The 19,864-nt window shown below is 45.3% G+C and overlaps 1 protein-coding gene across 1 annotated transcript in view; it reads left to right on the top strand.

The window, feature by feature from the left end:
- The window catches only part of FBXL17 (F-box and leucine rich repeat protein 17), a 2,072,621-nt gene that overhangs the window by 129,380 nt on the left and 1,923,377 nt on the right, over positions 1 to 19,864 (top strand). Inside the window, exon 3 of the mRNA XM_078675463.1 lies at positions 14,803 to 15,060. Within this exon, the coding sequence (XP_078531589.1) occupies positions 14,803 to 15,060 (258 nt within the window). The remainder of the gene's footprint in view (positions 1 to 14,802; positions 15,061 to 19,864) is intronic.

The following is a 19,864-nucleotide window of genomic DNA, read 5'->3' as shown; positions in this document are numbered from 1 at the left end:
TCTATGCCAGTCTATTCCACTCTGCGCTATTCTACTCTACGCCACTGCAATCTACCCTCCATCACTGCACTCCGCTCTATTCTACGCTGCACTCTACGCCACTTCACTCAAGATCAGTGCATTCTACACCCCTTTACTAAAAATCAATATACTCTAAATCACTGCACTCTATGCTAATCTACTCAGCAATCTACTCTGCAACACTCTACGCCGCTGCTCTCTACGCCACTCTAAACCACTGCACAGTACGCCAGTGCACTCTGACAGTGGACTCTATGCCAGTCTACTCTGCAACAGTCTACTCTACTTCACTACACTCTACGGCACTCTAAACCATTGCACTCCACGCCACAGCAATTATGCATTTACACTCTATACCACTGTACCCTGCACCACTCTGCTCAATCTACTCTACACCACCTCACTCTACTCTGCACCACTTCACTGCACTCTATGCCAATCCACTCTATTCCACTGAATACATGCCACTGTATTTGGCTTGCGCCATTGAACTGTAGGCCATTGCAATCTACCCTGCGGCACTCCACTCCACTCTAGTCTGCGCTGCGGCACTCTACTCCACTGCACTCAACGCCAATGCACTCTACACCACATCACTCAAAGCCAATACACTCTACACCACTGCACTCTATTCTGAGCTACGCTACACTGTACGCCACTATATTCCACTGGGCAACACTCCACACCGCTGCACTCTACGCAACTCTACACCATTGCACTCTTCACCAATGCACTCTATGCCAGTCTACTCTGCACCGCTGTAATTTACCCCACTTCACTCTACTCCACTCTACGATACTCAACTCTGATGCTATAAATCATTCAACTCTACTCAAGTCTGACACTCCTCCACTATATGCCACTCTACCACACTTCTCCACTCTTCCATGAACCACTCCATGCCACTTCACTCTACTCTGAAACAATCTACTCTGATACAATGCATTCTATGCCAGTACTCTATACTACTCTACTCTATCCTGCACCACTCCACTCTACCGTGCAGCACTCCACTCTACACCTCTTCAATCTACTCTGAAAACAATCTACTTTTTCCACTGCACTTTACTGTACTGTACTCTGCCCCACTCCACTGCACTCTATGCCACTCTGCCCCAATCAACTGCGAGCCACTCTGTTCCATTGCCCTCTATGCCACTCTACACCTTTGCACTCTGTCACAGCACTTTATTCTACTCTGCATCGCTACACTCTAAGCCTATCCAATCTAAACCACTCGAGTCTACTCTGTACCCTATTCCACTGCACTCTACCTCACTGTACTCTATGCCACTCTCTTCCACTCGGTGACATTCCACTCTGCACAACTCTACGCCAGTGCACTCTTTGCCTGTGTACGCTATGCCTCTGCTCAATGCCACTGCACTCTACACTGCACCACGCCACTCTTCCCTGCACCACTCCATGCCACTTCACTCCACTCAAAAAGAATGTACTCTATGCCACTGCACTCTACTCCACTCTGCTCCACTCCACTCCAATCTACACAACTCTACTATACTCTGTCACTCCACTCTACTCTGCACCTTATGCCTCTGCGCCACTCTACGCCACTCTGTTCCACACTACTCTACGATTTGCCACCCTGTGCCACTCTCCTGTTCACCACTCTACACCACTGCGCTATACGCCATTCTACTCTAAAAGCCTGCACGCTATACCAGTGCACTCAACACCACTTTCCTCAAACCCAATGCATTCTATATCACTTCACACCCTACCCCAACGAACCTGCATGGCTGCACTCTACACCACTATACTTTACAACACTGTAAACCACTACTCTCTGCCCCACTACATGCTATGCCACTGCTCTCTGCACCACTGCAGTCTGTGCCACTGCTCTGTGGACCACACTATTCTGCAAGACTGCACTCTATGCCATGAACTCACTGTCACTCTACTCTTCACCACTGCACTCTAAGCCACTGCACGCCATGCCAGTCTACACCACTGCAATTGGTCACTGCACTCTATGCCACTCTTTCACTCTGTACCTCTGTACTCTATGCCACTCTACTCTTCACCACTCTACTCTTCGCCAATCCACTCTGCGCCACTGCACCCTACTCTGCACCACTCTACTCTATGCCACTCTACTGCACTCTACGCCACTACAGTCTGGGTCACTTCACTCCACTCCAGTCAATCAATCTGTGTGCGACTACTCACCTGTGTGGGTCTCAAAGCACTTAGTGTGTACAGGGTGGATCTGCGGTTCAGTCAAAGTGCCAGTTCTTGAGGTCCTTCCTGAATTGCGGCAGTGATGGTGGTTGCCTGAGGTGCAGAGACAGGGAGTTACAGGCCTTTGCAGCAAGGTTGAACAAGGATCTTTCCCCAGCCATGGTCTGGTGGATCCGTGGGATGGTGGCCAGGGCCAGTTGAGCGAAGCGGAATTGTCCGGTGGGAGTTTAGGCGTAGAGGCGGTGATTGAGAAGGGCTTTGTAGGCCTGCGTGAGGAGCTTGGAGGGGATTCTTTTGTTGATAGGTAGCCAGTGCAGGTCTCTCAGGCAGCTGATAATGTGGATGCGTCGAGGGATGTTCAGCATGAGTCTGGCGGAGACGTTCTGGATGTTGTGCAGTTTCTTTTTGAGTTTTGGGGTTTTGCCAGCACAGAGTGCATTGGCGTAGTCCAGTCTGCTGCTGCTGAGCATGTCAGTGACTGTTTTCCTGGACTTGGTGGGGATCTACTTTAAGATCTTAAGAAGCAGGTAGAGTGTGTGGAAGCAGGAGGACGTCACAACGCAGATCTTTTTTCGTGCATGGTCCGTGGTGGGGAGAGGGGGGGTGCCGAGCACTGCAGGCTACCAGGAGGAGGGGTTGGAGCCCAGGATGAGGACTTTGGTCTTGTCTGAGTTAAGCTTGAGGCAGCTGTCCTTCATCCAGGTGGCGACGGCCTTCATCCTGTTGACTAAGTTGCTCTTAGCGGCTGTGGGTTCATCTGTGAGGTAGAGAATCAGCCAAGTGTCGTCAGCGTAGGAGACTATGTTGAATCCATGGCTTCTGATGATGTCTGCAAGTGAGGTCATGTAGATGTTGTAGAGTGTGGGGCTCAGGGAGGATCCTCGAGGCACTCCGCACCTGATCTCTGTGGGTTCTGTGTTGAACGGTGGAAGTCTGACTCTGTGTTTGGCCGGTGAGGTAGGAGCGGATCCATTCTAGGGCTTTGTCGCAGATGCTGGAGTCTTGCACAGAGAGTGTGGTGGGAGATGGTGTTGAAGTTGGCTGAGAAGTCCAGAAGCATGAGGGCAGCAGTTTTGCCTTGGTCGAGGAGGGTGCGGATGTCCTCTGTAGTGGTGAGGAGAGCAGCCTCAGTGCTTTGGTTGCTTCTGATGCCCAATAGGGAGAGGTCCAGGATGTTGTTCTTTTCGAATGAACTCTGACAGTTGGGCGTTGATTGCTTTCTTAATAACTTTGGCTGGAAAGGGGAGCAGAGAGATGGGTCTGTAGCTCTTGAGGTCTGTTGGGTCAGCAGAGGGTTTCTTCAGCAGAGGGTTGATCTCTGCATGCTTCCAGTCTTCAGGGAAGGTGGCGGACTTGATGGAGAAGTTGATGGTGCGGCAGAGTTCAGGTGCGATGGAGGTGCCAGCTCTGTTGATGTGGTGATGGCAGGTGTCTGAGGGGGCTCCGGAGTGGATGCACTTCATGGTCTTGAGATTGTCGTCGGAGATGAGGGTTGCCCAGTTGGGAAGGTCTGCTGGGGTCTGGAGCCATTGGAAGCGGTGGTAGAGGGTGGGGTGGGTCTTGGTTGGCAAAGCTGTTGTACATCCCCTTGCTCTTGTGTAGAAGAAGGTGGCGAGGTTGTCACAGAGGTCTTGTGAAGGGAGAATGTCTGCTGTCTCTGTGCTGGGTTTGACCAATTGTTTTACCATGGCGAAAAGTCTTTGCTGTTGTGTGCATTGGCGCTTTCTGGATGGCTGCTTTCTGTGTTGTTTTGTTGAGGTGGCGTGTGGTGACAGACGATTTGACGGCTGCGTGGTCTGCCACGATCTTGCTGCTCCTCCATCTTTTCTCGAGCCGTCTGTTAGTGTGCCTGGACTCTTGGAGGGCAGGGGAAAATCAGCTGGCCTTCTTGGAGGGCTGCTTGCCTGTAGAGTGGAGCCAGTGTGTTGGCGCAGTGGGAGAGCCAGCGGTGGAGGTTGGGCTCTGAGGTGTTGGCACCCGTGGATGTTGGTGGTGGGGTTTTGCTGAGGGAGGCGGTGAGCTGATCTTCGGTAACCTTGTTCCAGCTTCTGCAAGGATCGCGGTGGGCATTGTGGCGTACGGTGGGTTTGGTTAAGGAAAAGTGGACACATTGGTGGTCGGTCCAGAGTGGCTTGGAGGTGTGGCTGACTGACATGTTGTTGCTTGCGGAGATGACGGGGTTGAGTGTGTGTTCTGCTGAGTGGGTTGGTGTTCTGACCAGTTATTTAAGTCAGATGGTGGCAAGGTTCTCCAGTAGGGATGAGGTGTTGTGGTCGTCGAGGTTGCCCAGGTGGAAATAGTGGTAGGCGAGGAGGATGTAGTCCATTGAGGCTAGAGCGTGGTGAGCGATATAGTCGGCTATGGTTTCGCTGAAGGGGGCGGGGTTGGGTCCAGGAGGTCTGCAGGCGAGGGTGCTGCGAAGGATGGCGTTCAGGTTGGTCTGGATGTGGAAGTGGAGGTACTCCATGTCTGGTGCGTGGTCGCCAGAGCTAGTTGTGATACAGAGGGTGTTTTTGTGTATGATGGCGATCCCTCCTCCTGGTAGGTTGACGCGGTCCTTGTGGAAGATTTTGTAGCCGTCGGGGATATCGGTTGGAATGTCTGGGGTCGAGGTGGGGTTCATCCAGGTTTCTGTAAAAAAGCGACGTCAGGGGGGTTGGGAGTCCAGCAGGTCCCAGATCTCCACAGCATGTCTTTTGTGGGAGCCGGTGTTGAGTAGGAGGCATCTGAGGTGGTCTGGTCCAGTTCTTGTGGGTCTTACAGTTGGTGGATCTGGTGTGCAGAGGCCGGTGAAGGTGTAGTTGTGGCAGGTGTACGGGTCTTAGGTGTTCTTCGGAGATGCGTGTTGGCAGGCATTGGAATGTCCAATGTTGAGGGCGTGAAGAGTGCTGCAGTCATATCGGTGGATGGTTCGGGACCAGGTTCCATGACCCTGGGTGTGGTACTGGCGCAGACGTGCAGTGGCCTCCGTTAAGTAGTGTTAGGGAGGCGGGAAGCGGTAAAAGGGTGCTGGAGTGGGGTGGGGCCACGAGGGGCGAGCAGCAGCAAGGAAAGGGGAAAAAAGGGCCAAAAATGTAGAAATAAGAGGGAAATAATAGAAGAGCAAGAAATAGCTAAAAAGAAAAAAAGAGGAGAGGAGCAAAAAGGCAGAGAGCAGAGCAGAGGTGCTCCCCACTGGACCACCAGGGAGTGAACAGAAGACCTGAAAGGGCAGGGGGCAACAGCTACCACGTGGTGCTGTGCAGCGAGGGAAGCAATCTACTGACAAGGTTAGTAAGGTCGATCCTTCAGAGCCCTCTAGTCCCAAAGGGGTATAGAGCGAATGCAGTTTCTGGCCATGAAGTGTTTATCGCCTATGCTGCCAGTCTTTTATTGCTTACGTCCCTTGCATGTCTCAGAACTGTGATTGTGTCAAAGTGAGTCTGGTGGGTTTGGGCTTACTCTGTTGGCACCTTGTTTTGTGGTGGCAGAGGTATAAAGCGTACAAAAAAAGCATCAAATGGGAAAGATAATCTGTGTGACAGCTATCTTGAAATGCCGACAAAGGAATAAATAACATGACTCCTTACCTTCCGGAGGGCTGTTACGCCTGTGAACGCTGCAAAATGCGCAAATTAGCAGAGTTATACGGAATATTTTGGAAAACGAAGAAATAAATCGTGTGATTACGAAATTGGTTTATTAATTAACTGTGTAACATCGTCTTTGTGTCTATTATAATTTGCCTTTACGGTAGACTATACATTGGGAGCACGACCAGAAGTCGTAAAATATGCATTGCGGAACCTAACGGACCCTCTGAAAAGTCTCAGTTGTGCTACCCGGAACTTTTTTCTAGTAAAAATTAGGGTAAAGTAGATGTCTTTAGATTTTTGAAATCGATAGAGTACCGCGAACTATAACGGGGGGTGACCGAGGCCTGTTCTTAAAACAAAAAGAAGCAATATAAACCTGTTGGCTAAACCTTGGCGTTTCTGTGCTTTACAATAATGAACTTAATAATGGATTCTTGCTGGACGATGTGTAGAGATGAAAGCTGTTTTGGTGTTATATCAATGCATGTTCTAAAATTAATCCAGTAGATGGCGCTATAGACCAAAAGAAACCTTGTATCTTGGAACCATTCATGATATATTGAAATCCCTATTACTTTTGCTGTTTTGGCATTGGTTTTAATAATGTGACGTAACCAATTTGTTACATCGAACCAATAATAGAGGAATGACTCGAGAGACTATTTAATTAATTATACATTTTGAATTCCAGATGTTGATTGGACTGTGGTTTAAGAATAATAATGAATTAAGACTTTGAAGTTAATGTAGTTAAAACGTCTTGAAAGGCCATTCGTCTTTTGTTCGTTTGTGTTATCCCGTGAGACCCTGCTGAGGTCTAAGCCAAAGCCTAAAACACGAGGCGGCAGGGAATGTTATTTATTGGAGAGATGGCTTGATGCACCTGTTGCAAAATGCTACTTTTTCATTTTAATAGTTTGAAATAAAATCTGAAATTTGTATGGAGCTCTTATGACACTGGAATATCTTTTGTATTTTTAATGCTGCCAATTCAGCAGTCAAGGGACAAGTTTGCTCTTTGAGTTAAAATCGGTGGTCGAACTGGGGGGAAACATTAGGGGAACTGTGGGCGGAGACTCCGAGGGCGGGGGTAATCCAAAGATTGGATCAGTAGGCGGAGTCAGAGGTGTGGCCAGAATGTGCAAAACATCCCAATTTTTTTGTTTTTTGTTCCAAGACCTTTATTATCGGTATGCACATATTGTACACAGCTTAGTGCCCACAACCCTAAATAGGCTGGCAGCGTGATTTTGAATCGGTTAAACGTGAGCAAATTGCATGCACAACAGTTGTTAAATTACACAGCAAGTCGCCTACAACCACTGTGGGTCGGCCGCGATTACAAAATCAGTTGGTCTCAGTTTTTACAATTTTATTTAAATAACATATGTCTAACATAACCTGATCAGTCCACTACCGCATTCCAACTCCAGCTCCACATGTCAATGACTCGATATATGCGAAACCTCTATTCAGTAATTCCTATACTAGTTATCAGCTATGGCTAGTGGTGTTGTTTGCCCCTTAATCCTCAACTTGTGCGTTTAAGTATGTAGTGAAGTATGTCCAGTAGTCTTTGGGTCTAGATCTCAGAGGAAGGGACTCTTCGTATGTCCTAAGAGTATCCTGGCAATACGTCATGTCCTTCAACCATTGTTTGATTTGAGGTGTGTGTGGACTATCCCAGCATATGGAAATTCTGCGTTTGGCTAATAACAATGCTATGACGCGAAATTTACGTCGTGTCGCCTTTACATTATGTATTAGTCCCAGTAGACAACATGTAACTGTGCATGCAATCGGTACTCCTACCATTTCGGTCAGTTTTTCAACTACTTCCGCCCAGTAGGTCTGTATTTTCACACAGTTCCAGGCCAGGTGTATAAAATCTGCTTGGTCATGTCCACATCTTTTACATCGTGCTTCCTCACGTAGTCCGTATCTATATAATTGGGCTGGAGTGTAATATACCTGGTGTAGGTATTTGAAGTGTATTATACGTAGGTTGCCATTTGGCGTTAGTATTTTCGTGAGTGTGCATGTAGTGTCAATATGTGGAGGTGTCAAATATTTTAAGATTTTATGTTTTTATTGTGAAGTGATAGGCTCTCTCTTAGCGGTGGAAAGATGGGAGCACGTGTGCTTTGTTAAAATACCCCTCACACACTAAAAAAATCCGTTAGTGTCATGCTTCATCATAGGGGTCTTCCCGTCCCTATAGCGGGGCGGGGCGTGCTACGACCAGACGGACTACGCGGGAGCACTGTAAATGTGACAGATCTATGTGTAGGTGTAGTGGTGTCAGTGAAGTGTAGGGATGTATGACGTTACAACGCATACTTTTACTCCGCGTACCATTACAACGCGGTATTTACAACGAATACCGTTACAACGCATAGCGCTTTGGGGTGCTGGATAGTGGTAAGTATAATTTACTATTCTAACTCCAGTCCCCGTGGACCCTAGGGAAGGTGTTGGATAGTAAATTAAACTTACCTCTTATCCTAGAGCGCCCCCCAGCGCAATGCGTTGTAATGCCATGCGTTGTAATGCCCGCGTTGTAATGGTAGTGCGGAGTAAAAGTTGCGTCGTAACGGGTGTATACCGAAGTGTAGGGATCTAACTAGTGAATGCACCAAAAAATAGAAAAATAGAAAAAGTTGCAAAAATTAAAAATTCCCTGGCTAGTAGAACAAATACATTTTATTGGTATCTCTAGCTGGAAATGTTAAAAAGGGGAGTAAAAAGTAGAGTGATTACTAACTACCAAGTCGACATGTTTCATAGGCAGTCCCCAGCTGGCAAATCGCCTCTCACCCCTACCGTGCAGCTCCGAGGGCTGCACGGTAGGGGTGAGAGGCGATTTGCCAGGCCGGTAACTAGACCGAGCAAAAACTTCCCCCGCCTGCAAGCTCATGGGGCACTGTCAAACGAACGATAAAAGACCACTGGTCACTTTCTTTTGGCACTAATCCTTGGTGCTTTGCTTCACTAGGGCCAGCTCATGCCCCGAAGCATAAATATTCAGCTGATTTTTGCTGATATATTTATAGGACAGTAGGCATATTACTGTAGAACTGAGCTTTTTCCTAGTAGGGATCACCGAAAGGTCCTGATGAGTAGGCAGCTGGGGAGTGCCTATGAAACATGTCGACTTGGTAGTTAGTAATCACTCTACTTTTTACTCCCCTTTTTAACATTTCCAGCTAGAGATACCAATAAAATGTATTTGTTCTACTAGCCAGGGAATTTTTAATTTTTGCAACTTTTTCTATTTTTCTATTTTTTGGTGCATTCACTAGTTAGATCCCTACACTTCACTGACACCACTACACCTACACATAGATCTGTCACATTTACAGTGCTCCCGCGTAGTCCGTCTGGTCGTAGCACGCCCCGCCCCGCTATAGGGACGGGAAGACCCCTATGATGAAGCATGACACTAACGGATTTTTTTAGTGTGTGAGGGGTATTTTAACAAAGCACACGTGCTCCCATCTTTCCACCGCTAAGAGAGAGCCTATCACTTCACAATAAAAACATAAAAACTTAAAATATTTGACACCTCCACGTATTGATAGAATCCCTATGTTTACTTGAATCGTTTAGGAGGGTGATTCTATCTCAACCTCTACGCTTCCTCCTTCTGATTTTTTTATGTGCATGTAGTGTCCCATTCTTTGTCTGTAAGAGGTGCGTCTAGAAGTGTATTCCATTTCTCTAGCGACTTGGTTGCCCTACGGTCTAGTTCTGCCTGTGCTTGAGTGTAAAGTCGTGAGACCAAATGTGACGTGTTCGTGGAGGTGATCAATAGTTGTAGGGTGTCCATTGTCTGAGGTTCGTTCGGGAAGGTCGGAAAGTGTTGTTGCAACGCCTTTTTAAGTCTGTGGAATGTAAAACAAAAGAGCATTGTCGGATGTTGAATAAAGGCTAAGTCCTGATCTGTAATGAAAGTGCCATCTTTATAGACGTCGCCCATTGTACATAGACCTACTCGTTTTAACAGGTTCATGCCCACTTCTTCACCAGTGACAGACAAATTCGGGTGATGATGTAGCGGCAGTGCTGGAGCATAGAGTGGGAGTTTACGCATCATTCGGCCTAGGGTTCTCCAAGCAGAGTTTGTAGTGTCGATTGTGTTTATGTCTTTATTATGGAGCGGAGGTCTGATATGCGTTATTATGGCATCTAATGGGATCGGGGCTGCATCGCCTTCCTCCACCGCCACGTGAGTTAGATATGGTGTCGGGTGATACCAGTGTGCGGCAAATTGGGCCTGTGCGCATAGGTAATACAACCAAAAATCCGGTACTCCCCAACCTCCCTTATGAATAGGTAGCGTTAATGTGTCTAGTTTTATGCGTGCTTTTTTACCTGCCCATATCCGCTTCAGTATCATTGACGTGATGCGGTGGAATACCTCTTTAGGGGGTTGTATCGGAATGTTATTGAAAAGATAAAGTAGTTTAGGGAGTACTACCATCTTCACGATCGCCATCCTGTCGGCCAGCGACAGTGGAAGCTGGATCCATCTCGTAACTTTGTCTTCAAGTGCGTCAATCACCCTTCCATAATTGGTTCTGATTACCACCTCGGGGTCTCGGTGGAACCAAATGCCTAGATATCGTATAGGGTCTGTCTGCCACTCTAGTGGGTATTCTGTGGTATGTCGTTGTGTGGAGTCAGTCAATGGAAAGATAGAGGATTAAACATCCCAATTTTTAGTATTTGTTTGGCATTTCATTGACCAGTTACAGCTTATTATATTATTTAATTCAACCAATGGATACACTTGATTATTTAAGGTTTAATATGAGTTATTGGCATTTAAATACATTCACAAAGTGGGATATATTTCCAATCACACAATGTCCCAAATAAGCTTAAAAGTGGAATGACAAGCCAGTTGTCCCGAGCCATGCAGTTTCTGTCATTAGCACTCCTCCTCCCTTCTTCCACAAGAGCAGTTCAAGCATGAATGGCACATTATCCTAGTTTGCAAATGTTTTCTATATAATTATGGCTCTGTCGTATTTTCCACATAATACATCATCCACTGCATAATCTTACAGTTTTAAATAATCATTTTTGTAGCTCAAACGGATAAAAAGTTACTAAAAAACGTGACTTGTGTTGCTGCAAAGTGGACGGCCCTTTCCTAAGGTTGACTGATCACCTTTCTCACTGCTGCATTTGTATGTTACACTGGTACTAATGAGGCAGAATCTTTGCAGAGACTGCTAACGTGTAAAAATGTCAAAATAATAAAGTATAAGAAAATATATTGCATTACGCTGCAGCCTTTTTCTTGCTGCATAATTAAGTCAACACTACAGCATAATTTTGTCGCCCATTGCTGCATAATTCTAGTAGGTGGCACATGCTAAAAGTGCTTGTGCATGAAGCAGAGAGACTGAAGTTTGCAAACTTAGTTTGGTGTGCGTGCAAATCCTGCATTGCAGATCCCGGGTGAGTTGCAGCTACTACTGCTGATACAAAGCCAATGGAGGTACCAATGGGTGAGGCGGACTGGCCTCAACGACAGGGGCCGGCTTTAGCGCTGGTGGCTCCCTGTACAACATTGTTTGTTAGTGCCCCCCAATGACCACCTCCGCCATGGATTTCCTCACTACCACCCCCATCCTTTAACAGTGTCCCTCAAGCCTCCATAACTGCACTCCTTCTCGGATGCATTTAATTTGATTTACAGCGCCACTCATACCAGTGTACGGTGTCAGAGCACTTTACATCACACACACTACACAGAGACAATCATTTATACGTGTGTAAATAACTGTAAAGGAAATGTTACATAAGACAAAGGACTACAAAGTGTAGAAGTCACATTATAGCCATACTAGTAGGCAGAATAGTTTAATAGCTCACTGTTCTATGTTAGGATTTTAACTTATAAACTGCAAGTAACAAAAGGATCTCTGTGACAAAAGCAGTGACCCACTGACCTATTTACATTATAGGCACTTTGTGATCTGCATGGTACTTGTTCTTTGCAGCAGGCACATAAACCCTCTGCGCTACCTTTCCAGGAATTAACCCTTCCACTAGACAAAACTCTGATCTCTCTCTAGGAAGAACATTAATCACCGGAGTTATCATAATATTTTTTTTGTTGTTGAAAATTGCTGGAGGCCAGGAAGGAGGCAGCAAGTTTTTTTTAAACCATAATATACTTGCAAACACTACACCCTAACTCGAAATAAGTGCCCGGTGCAGTCACACCGTTCGCACCGCCCTATCCTGCTCAAGGTTCTTGTGACCTCAGTGACAGAGTCACAGTGACAGAATCACTGTTGCTCTAGGGTGTGCTGATTTGTAGGCCTGCCCACAAGACTGGAGATGAACTTCAGTATTGATTGTGGTGGACAGGCCTTCAAGGTTAACCCACAATTGACACCGCTAGGGTACACCTGCTTGTGTTAACACCAGGGCTTCTAAGGTCTAGTGGGGCCTTCTAAGGTCTAGCATGGGAATATGCTCCCTCAGGAGAGTGGTCTGGTTTACTGGTCATGAAGGCTGAACCTGATTCCCCAGTTCCAAATTTGGCAGCTCTGGCCATAGTGCCACATCCTCTCCCCCACGGAACACCATACTGCCCCACTGAGAGAAACTCGCACTGCCTTCAGCTACAACCCAATTGTGCCCGTCTATAAACACCTGGATGTGACTCAATTCAAATTAAGCACAAGACGAGAGTGATCTGCTGCCTAAAAAAAAAGTAACACCATCCCAGAAAGAGCAAACACTCATAGGGAATGCAAGATTAAGTAAAGCATGTGGGGGCAGATCTACAAGGAAGTGCCGCAGCATGGCACCGCAAGCCTTTTGGCTGCGCAACACTGCGGCACTTCCAAAGGGATGCGACATATTTACAAGAATATGTCGCATCTCTATGCTTCCACCGGCATTGGCGCACAAACTTCAGCCATGCGCAGACACCCTTTCATCATTGTGCAAGGATGCCTGCGTCGTGGGGAGATTGTTTTTGTGCAGGAAGGGGCACTTTCCTGCACAAAAACAATCACTACAGACATTTTCCTCTTTCAATGGGTGCTGTAGAATGCATCACACATTGAAAGAGGAAAAACGAGGAGAAATTAAAGCATTTCTCCTCATTGCGCCTCGCTACACCACCTCCAGGGTGGCATAGCATTCAGACACATCTCCAGATTTACGATTTCTCGTAAATCTGGAGATGTGTCTTGTTCCATGGGTGTTGCCTGGGAACACCCACAGCAACACCCATGGAACGCCCCTTCTGCACAAAGTGCTGCGTGTGAAGGGGGTGTATTTACAAGGAGAGGAAAAGTCATGCAGGGTGGCTTTTCCTCTCCTTGTAAACATGGAGGGCTTGTAAATCTGCCCTGTGAAATGTAAGCAGAAACAACATGGTTACCTTAACGATTTCTCACTCCCTATTTAGAGTGCCCAGAAAGGACCCGTTTCAATGTCCATTGCTTATATCCTCACAAAACTTATGCAGTCTGGTTTTAAAAGACCACATCCATAAACACAGCACCGCAGTAAACATTTTGTTTTCCAATTCATCCATCAACCAGGTATTACAGTACCTCCAGGAATGGTGCACTTCCCCACATAGGGAAAACTATGTTGTTCAAAGAAAGACAAGAAAAAAAAGTAGCGCTTAACTGGCAAACTCTTTAAAGTGAGGCTGATGTGTTTGGGTGTGAATAAAATCAATCTGGCCACTGTGCAACCATTCTGACTAGCTTTATTTAGTTATATATTTATAATTTCATATTTTAAACCTTTTATTCCTCTCCGTCCCGAGGCTGGACTTTGGAATAGAAAAATGTCCGAAAAAGAGGGCATTTACATCAAAAGTGTTTTCTTTTTGTGATCCACTTCATTGGGGAACGATTAAACGAAAGAAGAAAAGAGAGGTTGTAAACCGTTTATTCATGTCACAGTTCTCATTAAGTGAGGAGGGGCTGCTAGACAGAAAGAGAGGTAATAAGAGGGGGGAAAGAGATGGCAGAGCAGGAGAGGCCATTGTCTGTGTCTTCTCCGGGCAGGAAGAAATAGACAGTCCTTTTCCTTCTCTTCCCACCCCGCCCGTCTCCGCCCGTCCCCGAAAGCCGGGCCTTATCTGAAGGCCATGGCTATTTCTGCCGTCCTGTGACAACGTTTTGAAAAGTAAAAGTAGGGGAACGGAATCTTTTGAATAAAAAAAGTAGGGGCACGCCGTGCCCTGCCGATCACGCTCACTTCGACTACTGGCTAAAATAGTGCCTGCAGTTTTCGACGTAGTCACCGCGGCATGTCCTACGTTCTAAATTGCAGTCACGGAGGGGTGGCCGGTTTAAAGCCAGAGCCAACCCAAGGAAAGCCTTAAGTGTATCTTACCCAATCCAATCAATCTTCTTACTCTCCCCTATCCCTGTTAGTCTACAATACCCATATATTATTCGAAAGTATCTCCAGTCTTATAAATACTTGCCTGTATCGCCTAACTAATTTACTGCAGGCCAAGTCACGTTAGTCTTTCCCGCATTCCTTATTTCGCTGCTTGGCCTGCTGTCGGAATAGGACCTTTCAGCATGTCCCATCAGCATGTGGTCCGTGTGTCTAACCCCTCCCTTATCTCTCTGACTTTTCTTTATACACGAGTTTCCAATGGTTTCCTGTTGAGAGGGGAGGGCACTTCTGCTAGGGACACTTTTGTTACTACTTCTGTATGCAAATACCATGCTGTTTTGGAGAGGTGCACAGAAGGCAGGGATGTAACAACTTTACTTCCTTTCAAGGCAAGCTAATTCTTTACTAGGTTAGATGGTCTTGTGGCTGCAAGCATATCACTCCACTTAGAGAGACGAACGATTCCTTCTCTGTCTTGTTTATGTAAACGTGTCGATACGTCTAATAAAACCATTTTTTGCACAAACTTCTATTCAGGGAGTGAAACACAAAAGGTTGCTTGTAAAGACTAAAGGGTAATATTTCTGCTTCATGTTTGTTTCAGGTTACCGATGACGTCCTGGAAAAAATTGCATCAAGGAATCAAAATCTATCTGAAATTAATATTTCTGATTGCCGCAAAGTGTCAGACACAGGATTGCGCCTACTGGCATTAAGTTGTCCTGGGCTTCTGAAGTATACAGCCTACAGGTGTAAGCAGCTTTCCGACGCCTCCTTAATTGTTATCGCCTCCCACTGCCCTTTACTACACAAAGTGCATTTGGGAAACCAGGACCGGCTTACTGACGAAGGCCTCAAACAGGTAATGAGTGTATTTAAATTGGTTTTTGTGATTTGAAGGACCACGTTACATGTGCGCTGCCTTTAACTGTTGTTAAAATATAAGCTGTCCATTTACAAGGGTTGTCTAAGCTTGGCCTTCCACATGCATGCTCACCTGTGGTTGCAAAGTCTCATAAAAAAGCTGACTTTTCCCCAAAAGAAGTTATTTTTCCCTAAAGTATGCTAAAGCTGACCACAGTTTAAGCCAAGGGCTGAGAGATACTTAGTCTGACTCCAATATGTGTTTCCAAGAATCCATTCAGCAAAAAAGAAGCAATATTATTCTTGCTGGAGACCCCAGGAGAATTATTCCTGAAGATCAGAGTTGGTGACCAGCCCTGATTGCAATGTCTACCTAGATGCCACAGAGCTTTGATATTTATTCCAAGCGAAGTGAAAGGCTACAGTGATGGATGGCCGACGCGACTCTCCAACAGTTGACTGTTCGAATCTGACTACATTTTTGTCCTACAAAAGTTCAAAAGAACAAAGAGGGTCCCTGACTAAACTGTATAGATTTGTAGAAGAAAGCAGGGAAAATAACAATGGTAAACACAAACAAGAACTTCTCCAAAACACTTCATATATATATTGGAATGCAGTATGTCTATAATATACAAAGGGCCATGCACCAGACCAGTGTTTTTTTAAATGTATTTATCTAACATACAAAAATATATTCATAATGTATTCATCTTTTTTTAATATATACATCATCATTTTTTTAAACATGGGAAATAGTACATACAATAGAATATTTGTATGTCTTCAATTGGCGAGCACCCACAAGTATAAGACAACAATACAATTATACCCATACATAAAAAACGCATAATATATCAGTGCAAAAATAACAAACCCAACATTAATCAAAAGACTAAACAAAACAATTATACAAGAAAGGAAAACATTTAGCATACAAAGAAAACATCAAAATGAGTGAAAATGATTGCTTATTGTATAGCTGTATATGGTGTAATGAGTACTATATTTAATAAACAGAAATGTGCCGACAAGCCTTTCGGTAGTTAACAGTAGATGGAATAAACATTCATCAGGGCGCTGTCTGTCTGGTCCTGTTTAAAATACCTTCTGATTATAAATGTAAAGTCTAAAGAACAATGAACTGGTTCCCATCATAGACTTTACTACACCTAGAACCGCTGCTGAAAAAGTAGTCCTAACATCATTAGATTGTTCCAGCTATGTGGGACCTCTTAGGCACACCGAAAGGTAACTTGTTAGAGTGAAAATGCAAGCACCAGCAGCAGTTTAACAAACCCTAAATGTATGGGTTTCCATGAACAATTACCCAGCCTGACCTCTATCAGCTCATATGTCCCTAATAAGGAGGACTGCAGATGTGTATTACAGGTTGAGACCACTAACTGGTATGGACTTGCTGCATATGCCATCATAGTTGTCAGTGTACAGCTTTCTCCAGTCTGTGTCTTGCATGCTCTGTTGGGACAAGCACCCAAGGTCTCCTTAACCAGGTGAAGGTTAACACCAGTGGCAACAGCCTTGATATTGGATGTCGGGCGCTGATACAACGGAGGCCCGTGGTTCAGTTCAAAGCGCTAGTGTCAGAAAGCAACTCATTTTTGATGGACAGTATCTCACACACAAAGGAGTAATTGACTCGCCCACCTTTCACAAGTTTCACCACCCAAAAATCACTCACATCATAATCCACGGGGACTTGTCTATTATTTGCCTTGAATTCAGCTTCTTTCTAGGATACAGCTCAGTCTCTTGAGGTACAAGTTTGTGGTGCAACTTTGGTGGCTGGAGATCTTGAGATTGACTTCCCACATAAGATGGAGTTCGCTAAAGGAATAAGTGCATTCTCTACGGGGGAGGAAGAGCAACTCCGTCAACCTATAGTAAAATCACCAGTTTGCCACAGAGGCTTCTTCACCTCTTCCCTCACTGGTCTGTGTCCCAATAGCTATGAAGGACTTAGGTGAAACCTACTTACAAATATGTGGTACGGTTTTAGGGTCTAGGGCAAGTATGCACTGGGTCTCTTTTCCCTTTCGCCTTATTTGAGCGCATCCAAAAGGTCCCCACTTACCCTGCATCCCACATAAGTACTAAAGGCTGTAGCTATATCGTCAGCGTGTTTGAGTCCTGTGAGCCTTTGATTGATTTCATCCTACCTTGCATCACATTGACTCAGTGTTTGCAATCTAGCAACATGCCTTCTTTATTTCCCCTGCTGTAAACATTTTGCCTGATTTGGAGTAAATCGTATTCTGCCCTGTCACTACTAGGGTTTCTGACTGCTGTGAGTATTAATCATATCTTCCTGGCTCCTCTCCTCTTATGTATTCACTCTAGCTCCCTCAGCCGAGCCTCTAACTAGGTAGCTTTCTGGTCTATTTCTGTTAAGCTCAACTGAGGCCACTTTTAGATGATCCCTAATGACTGCTTTGAGGGAGTCTCTGATGGTGGCCACGTTCACTTACCTGTTCTCATTCTCCTTTCTCCTCTAAACAAAGTCTAAAGATCTCTGCTAGCTGTTTTCTAATTTGGGGATCATGTTGTCATCCATCACTTTGCTTCCATTCCTGTTACTTCAGGGCATAGCATGAAAGTGCTAGACGCCCTATGTCCAAGGAGGCTACCTTTTGCTGAATAGAGTTGCTTTTATGCGATCTGTAGTGTTCTGTCTCTCATACTTATCCTGTTGGAATGCTCACGCTGTAATGTTCTGGCCCTGAGCATTTCACTCCAGATTTTAGAAATTTTGTTTTGAATATGTAGTTATCAGTTGCTACCTGTTGTTTGCTTCTGTGGGCTGCTGCGCAGCACCTGAACGTACAATTAAACTTAACTTCAAAAATCGTGCTTCCACTTTTGTCTTACCTACCACACGATCCAACCCGGCATACATGCTGCGGGCATGTGAGAAATATGTAGTCAGTCATAGAAGGATGTTACATTGTTGCTCTCCCTCGTATAGATTTGTCCCTATCCTTTTCCATCAGTAAAGTAAAGTTTCCTTATATAACTAGGTCTGTATCCACTACTTTCTTATGCTGACTGTGTTGTTTACTTGAGAAGGGTTTATTGTGTCATGTTTGGAGCACAGAGATTCGCCAAAACTACTCAGAATCGTCTTTAAGCTCCTGTGCTAACCACGTGTCTTTTTCATATGTTGTAACCTGTGGCACTTCTCAGCGACCATCTTGCAAAATAGATACCGGTATTCAGCCTCTCAGAGGAGGTCTTTCAATCCAATCACATTAAAAAGAACAATTTCAGGGTTGGGCTATATGCAGCAGAAAGCAATCGGAGCACCTAGGTATGGTGTCACATGCATCGCCTGTCTATGTTGTTGTTCTTTGTGTAGCCTAAGTATTGTCTCCCAGATTCCCGAGCCAGTGGGTTGAAACCCTAATCTCTCCATAAGCTCGCACAACTCTGAATATAAGAACTAAACAATTAAAAGGGCCCTCTTTAACAGAATAATTACTTATCTGGTCCCCCGTTCCATCTTGCCAGTAACCGGGGAGTCCCAACCACTCATGGAAATCAACTTGACTATCTCATAGCCTCTCACCCCCAACTGCCCATACAAAACATATTGCTACACATCTGAACAAGTGTGTCAAAGCACATACGACTGGCCCCTTTAGTACTCCTCAGTCAAAGTTCTCTTCCAGGGGATCTGATGTCTGCTTCTCCTTGGTCGCATGTTTTATGTTGATGAGCCGTAATCTTGCTTCTTCGCAATGTTTGTAGGCTTCCTGCTTCGCCGTTCTCTTGTGATCTTGTGCATCTATCTCTTTGGGCAAGGGAGTGCTTCTTACACTGTTGAGGAGACCCCATCTCAGCTTCATTGTCTATGTTGTTGCGTTTAAGGAGCTTCTTCAACTCCAACCATGAGTGTAGTTGATGCTTTAGCCCTTCTCAAGTGAAGATCACTCTAGAAGGGTGGTCCCATCTGTATTTCATTTAATCTTTTATGAACGAACTTCTTTTTTGCAGATGTCTAGATAAAGTTGAAACTTATGTCCCTAAAAAAGGACATCTCCTTTTGCCCCTGCTTCAGCAATAATCGCTACCTTGAACCTGTGAACCTCTGCTCTGTTGAGCTCATGAGGAGGGATGTTCTGTGCATTCTGTACAGCTTAACAATGCCAGGTCTTTTAATTATGTGATTCCGCCATTACATTGATTAGCACATGGCATTGAATATTTGTTTATAGTGCAGCCTTAGGGCAGGAACGCGCACTTAGCGCCCGGAACATTAGTTCTGGTTTTCATTGTTATTACACATCAGTGCCTGGGTGGAACCTTGTGAGCTACGTGCGAAAGAAATTCATTTGAAACTTACTATTGCATAACAATTAAGTTTATTTCATCTACACATTTGTGGGTGCATCACTATCAACCCCTCATTCATGACCAAACAACTTTTGCACACACTTCTCAATGTTTGGGCCTTCTGCTCCTCGTGGCACTCACTAGTGGCTTTTGCAACCTTATAGTCTACTTTGGAGAATGAATTGTTGTTCTTGTAATGCTAGTATGCGATCTTGATGTTTGTTCTTCCTCTCTCTGATCTGTGTTCTCTTTTATGGAGAACACCCTCCTCTAGTGCGTTGACAGGGTTCTGTAATTCTTGCTTAACATTGCTTTTACAGCTAGTGATATTGTCCCAGAGGATCGGAAAGAGATTATCGTTTTTCCCCCCGCCCCTCCCCCCCGGGTGTGTGGGCTGTCCTACGAAAGTGCTCAGATTTCTATTTCTGCAGCTCAGCTCTTATTTCAGA

Source organism: Lissotriton helveticus, chromosome 2_1, assembly GCF_964261635.1.
Source record: "Lissotriton helveticus chromosome 2_1, aLisHel1.1, whole genome shotgun sequence".
NCBI classification, from domain to species: Eukaryota; Metazoa; Chordata; class Amphibia; order Caudata; family Salamandridae; genus Lissotriton; species Lissotriton helveticus.
The sequence above is the reverse complement of the archived record's forward strand: the minus strand, read 5'-3'. Positions and strand labels throughout refer to the sequence as shown.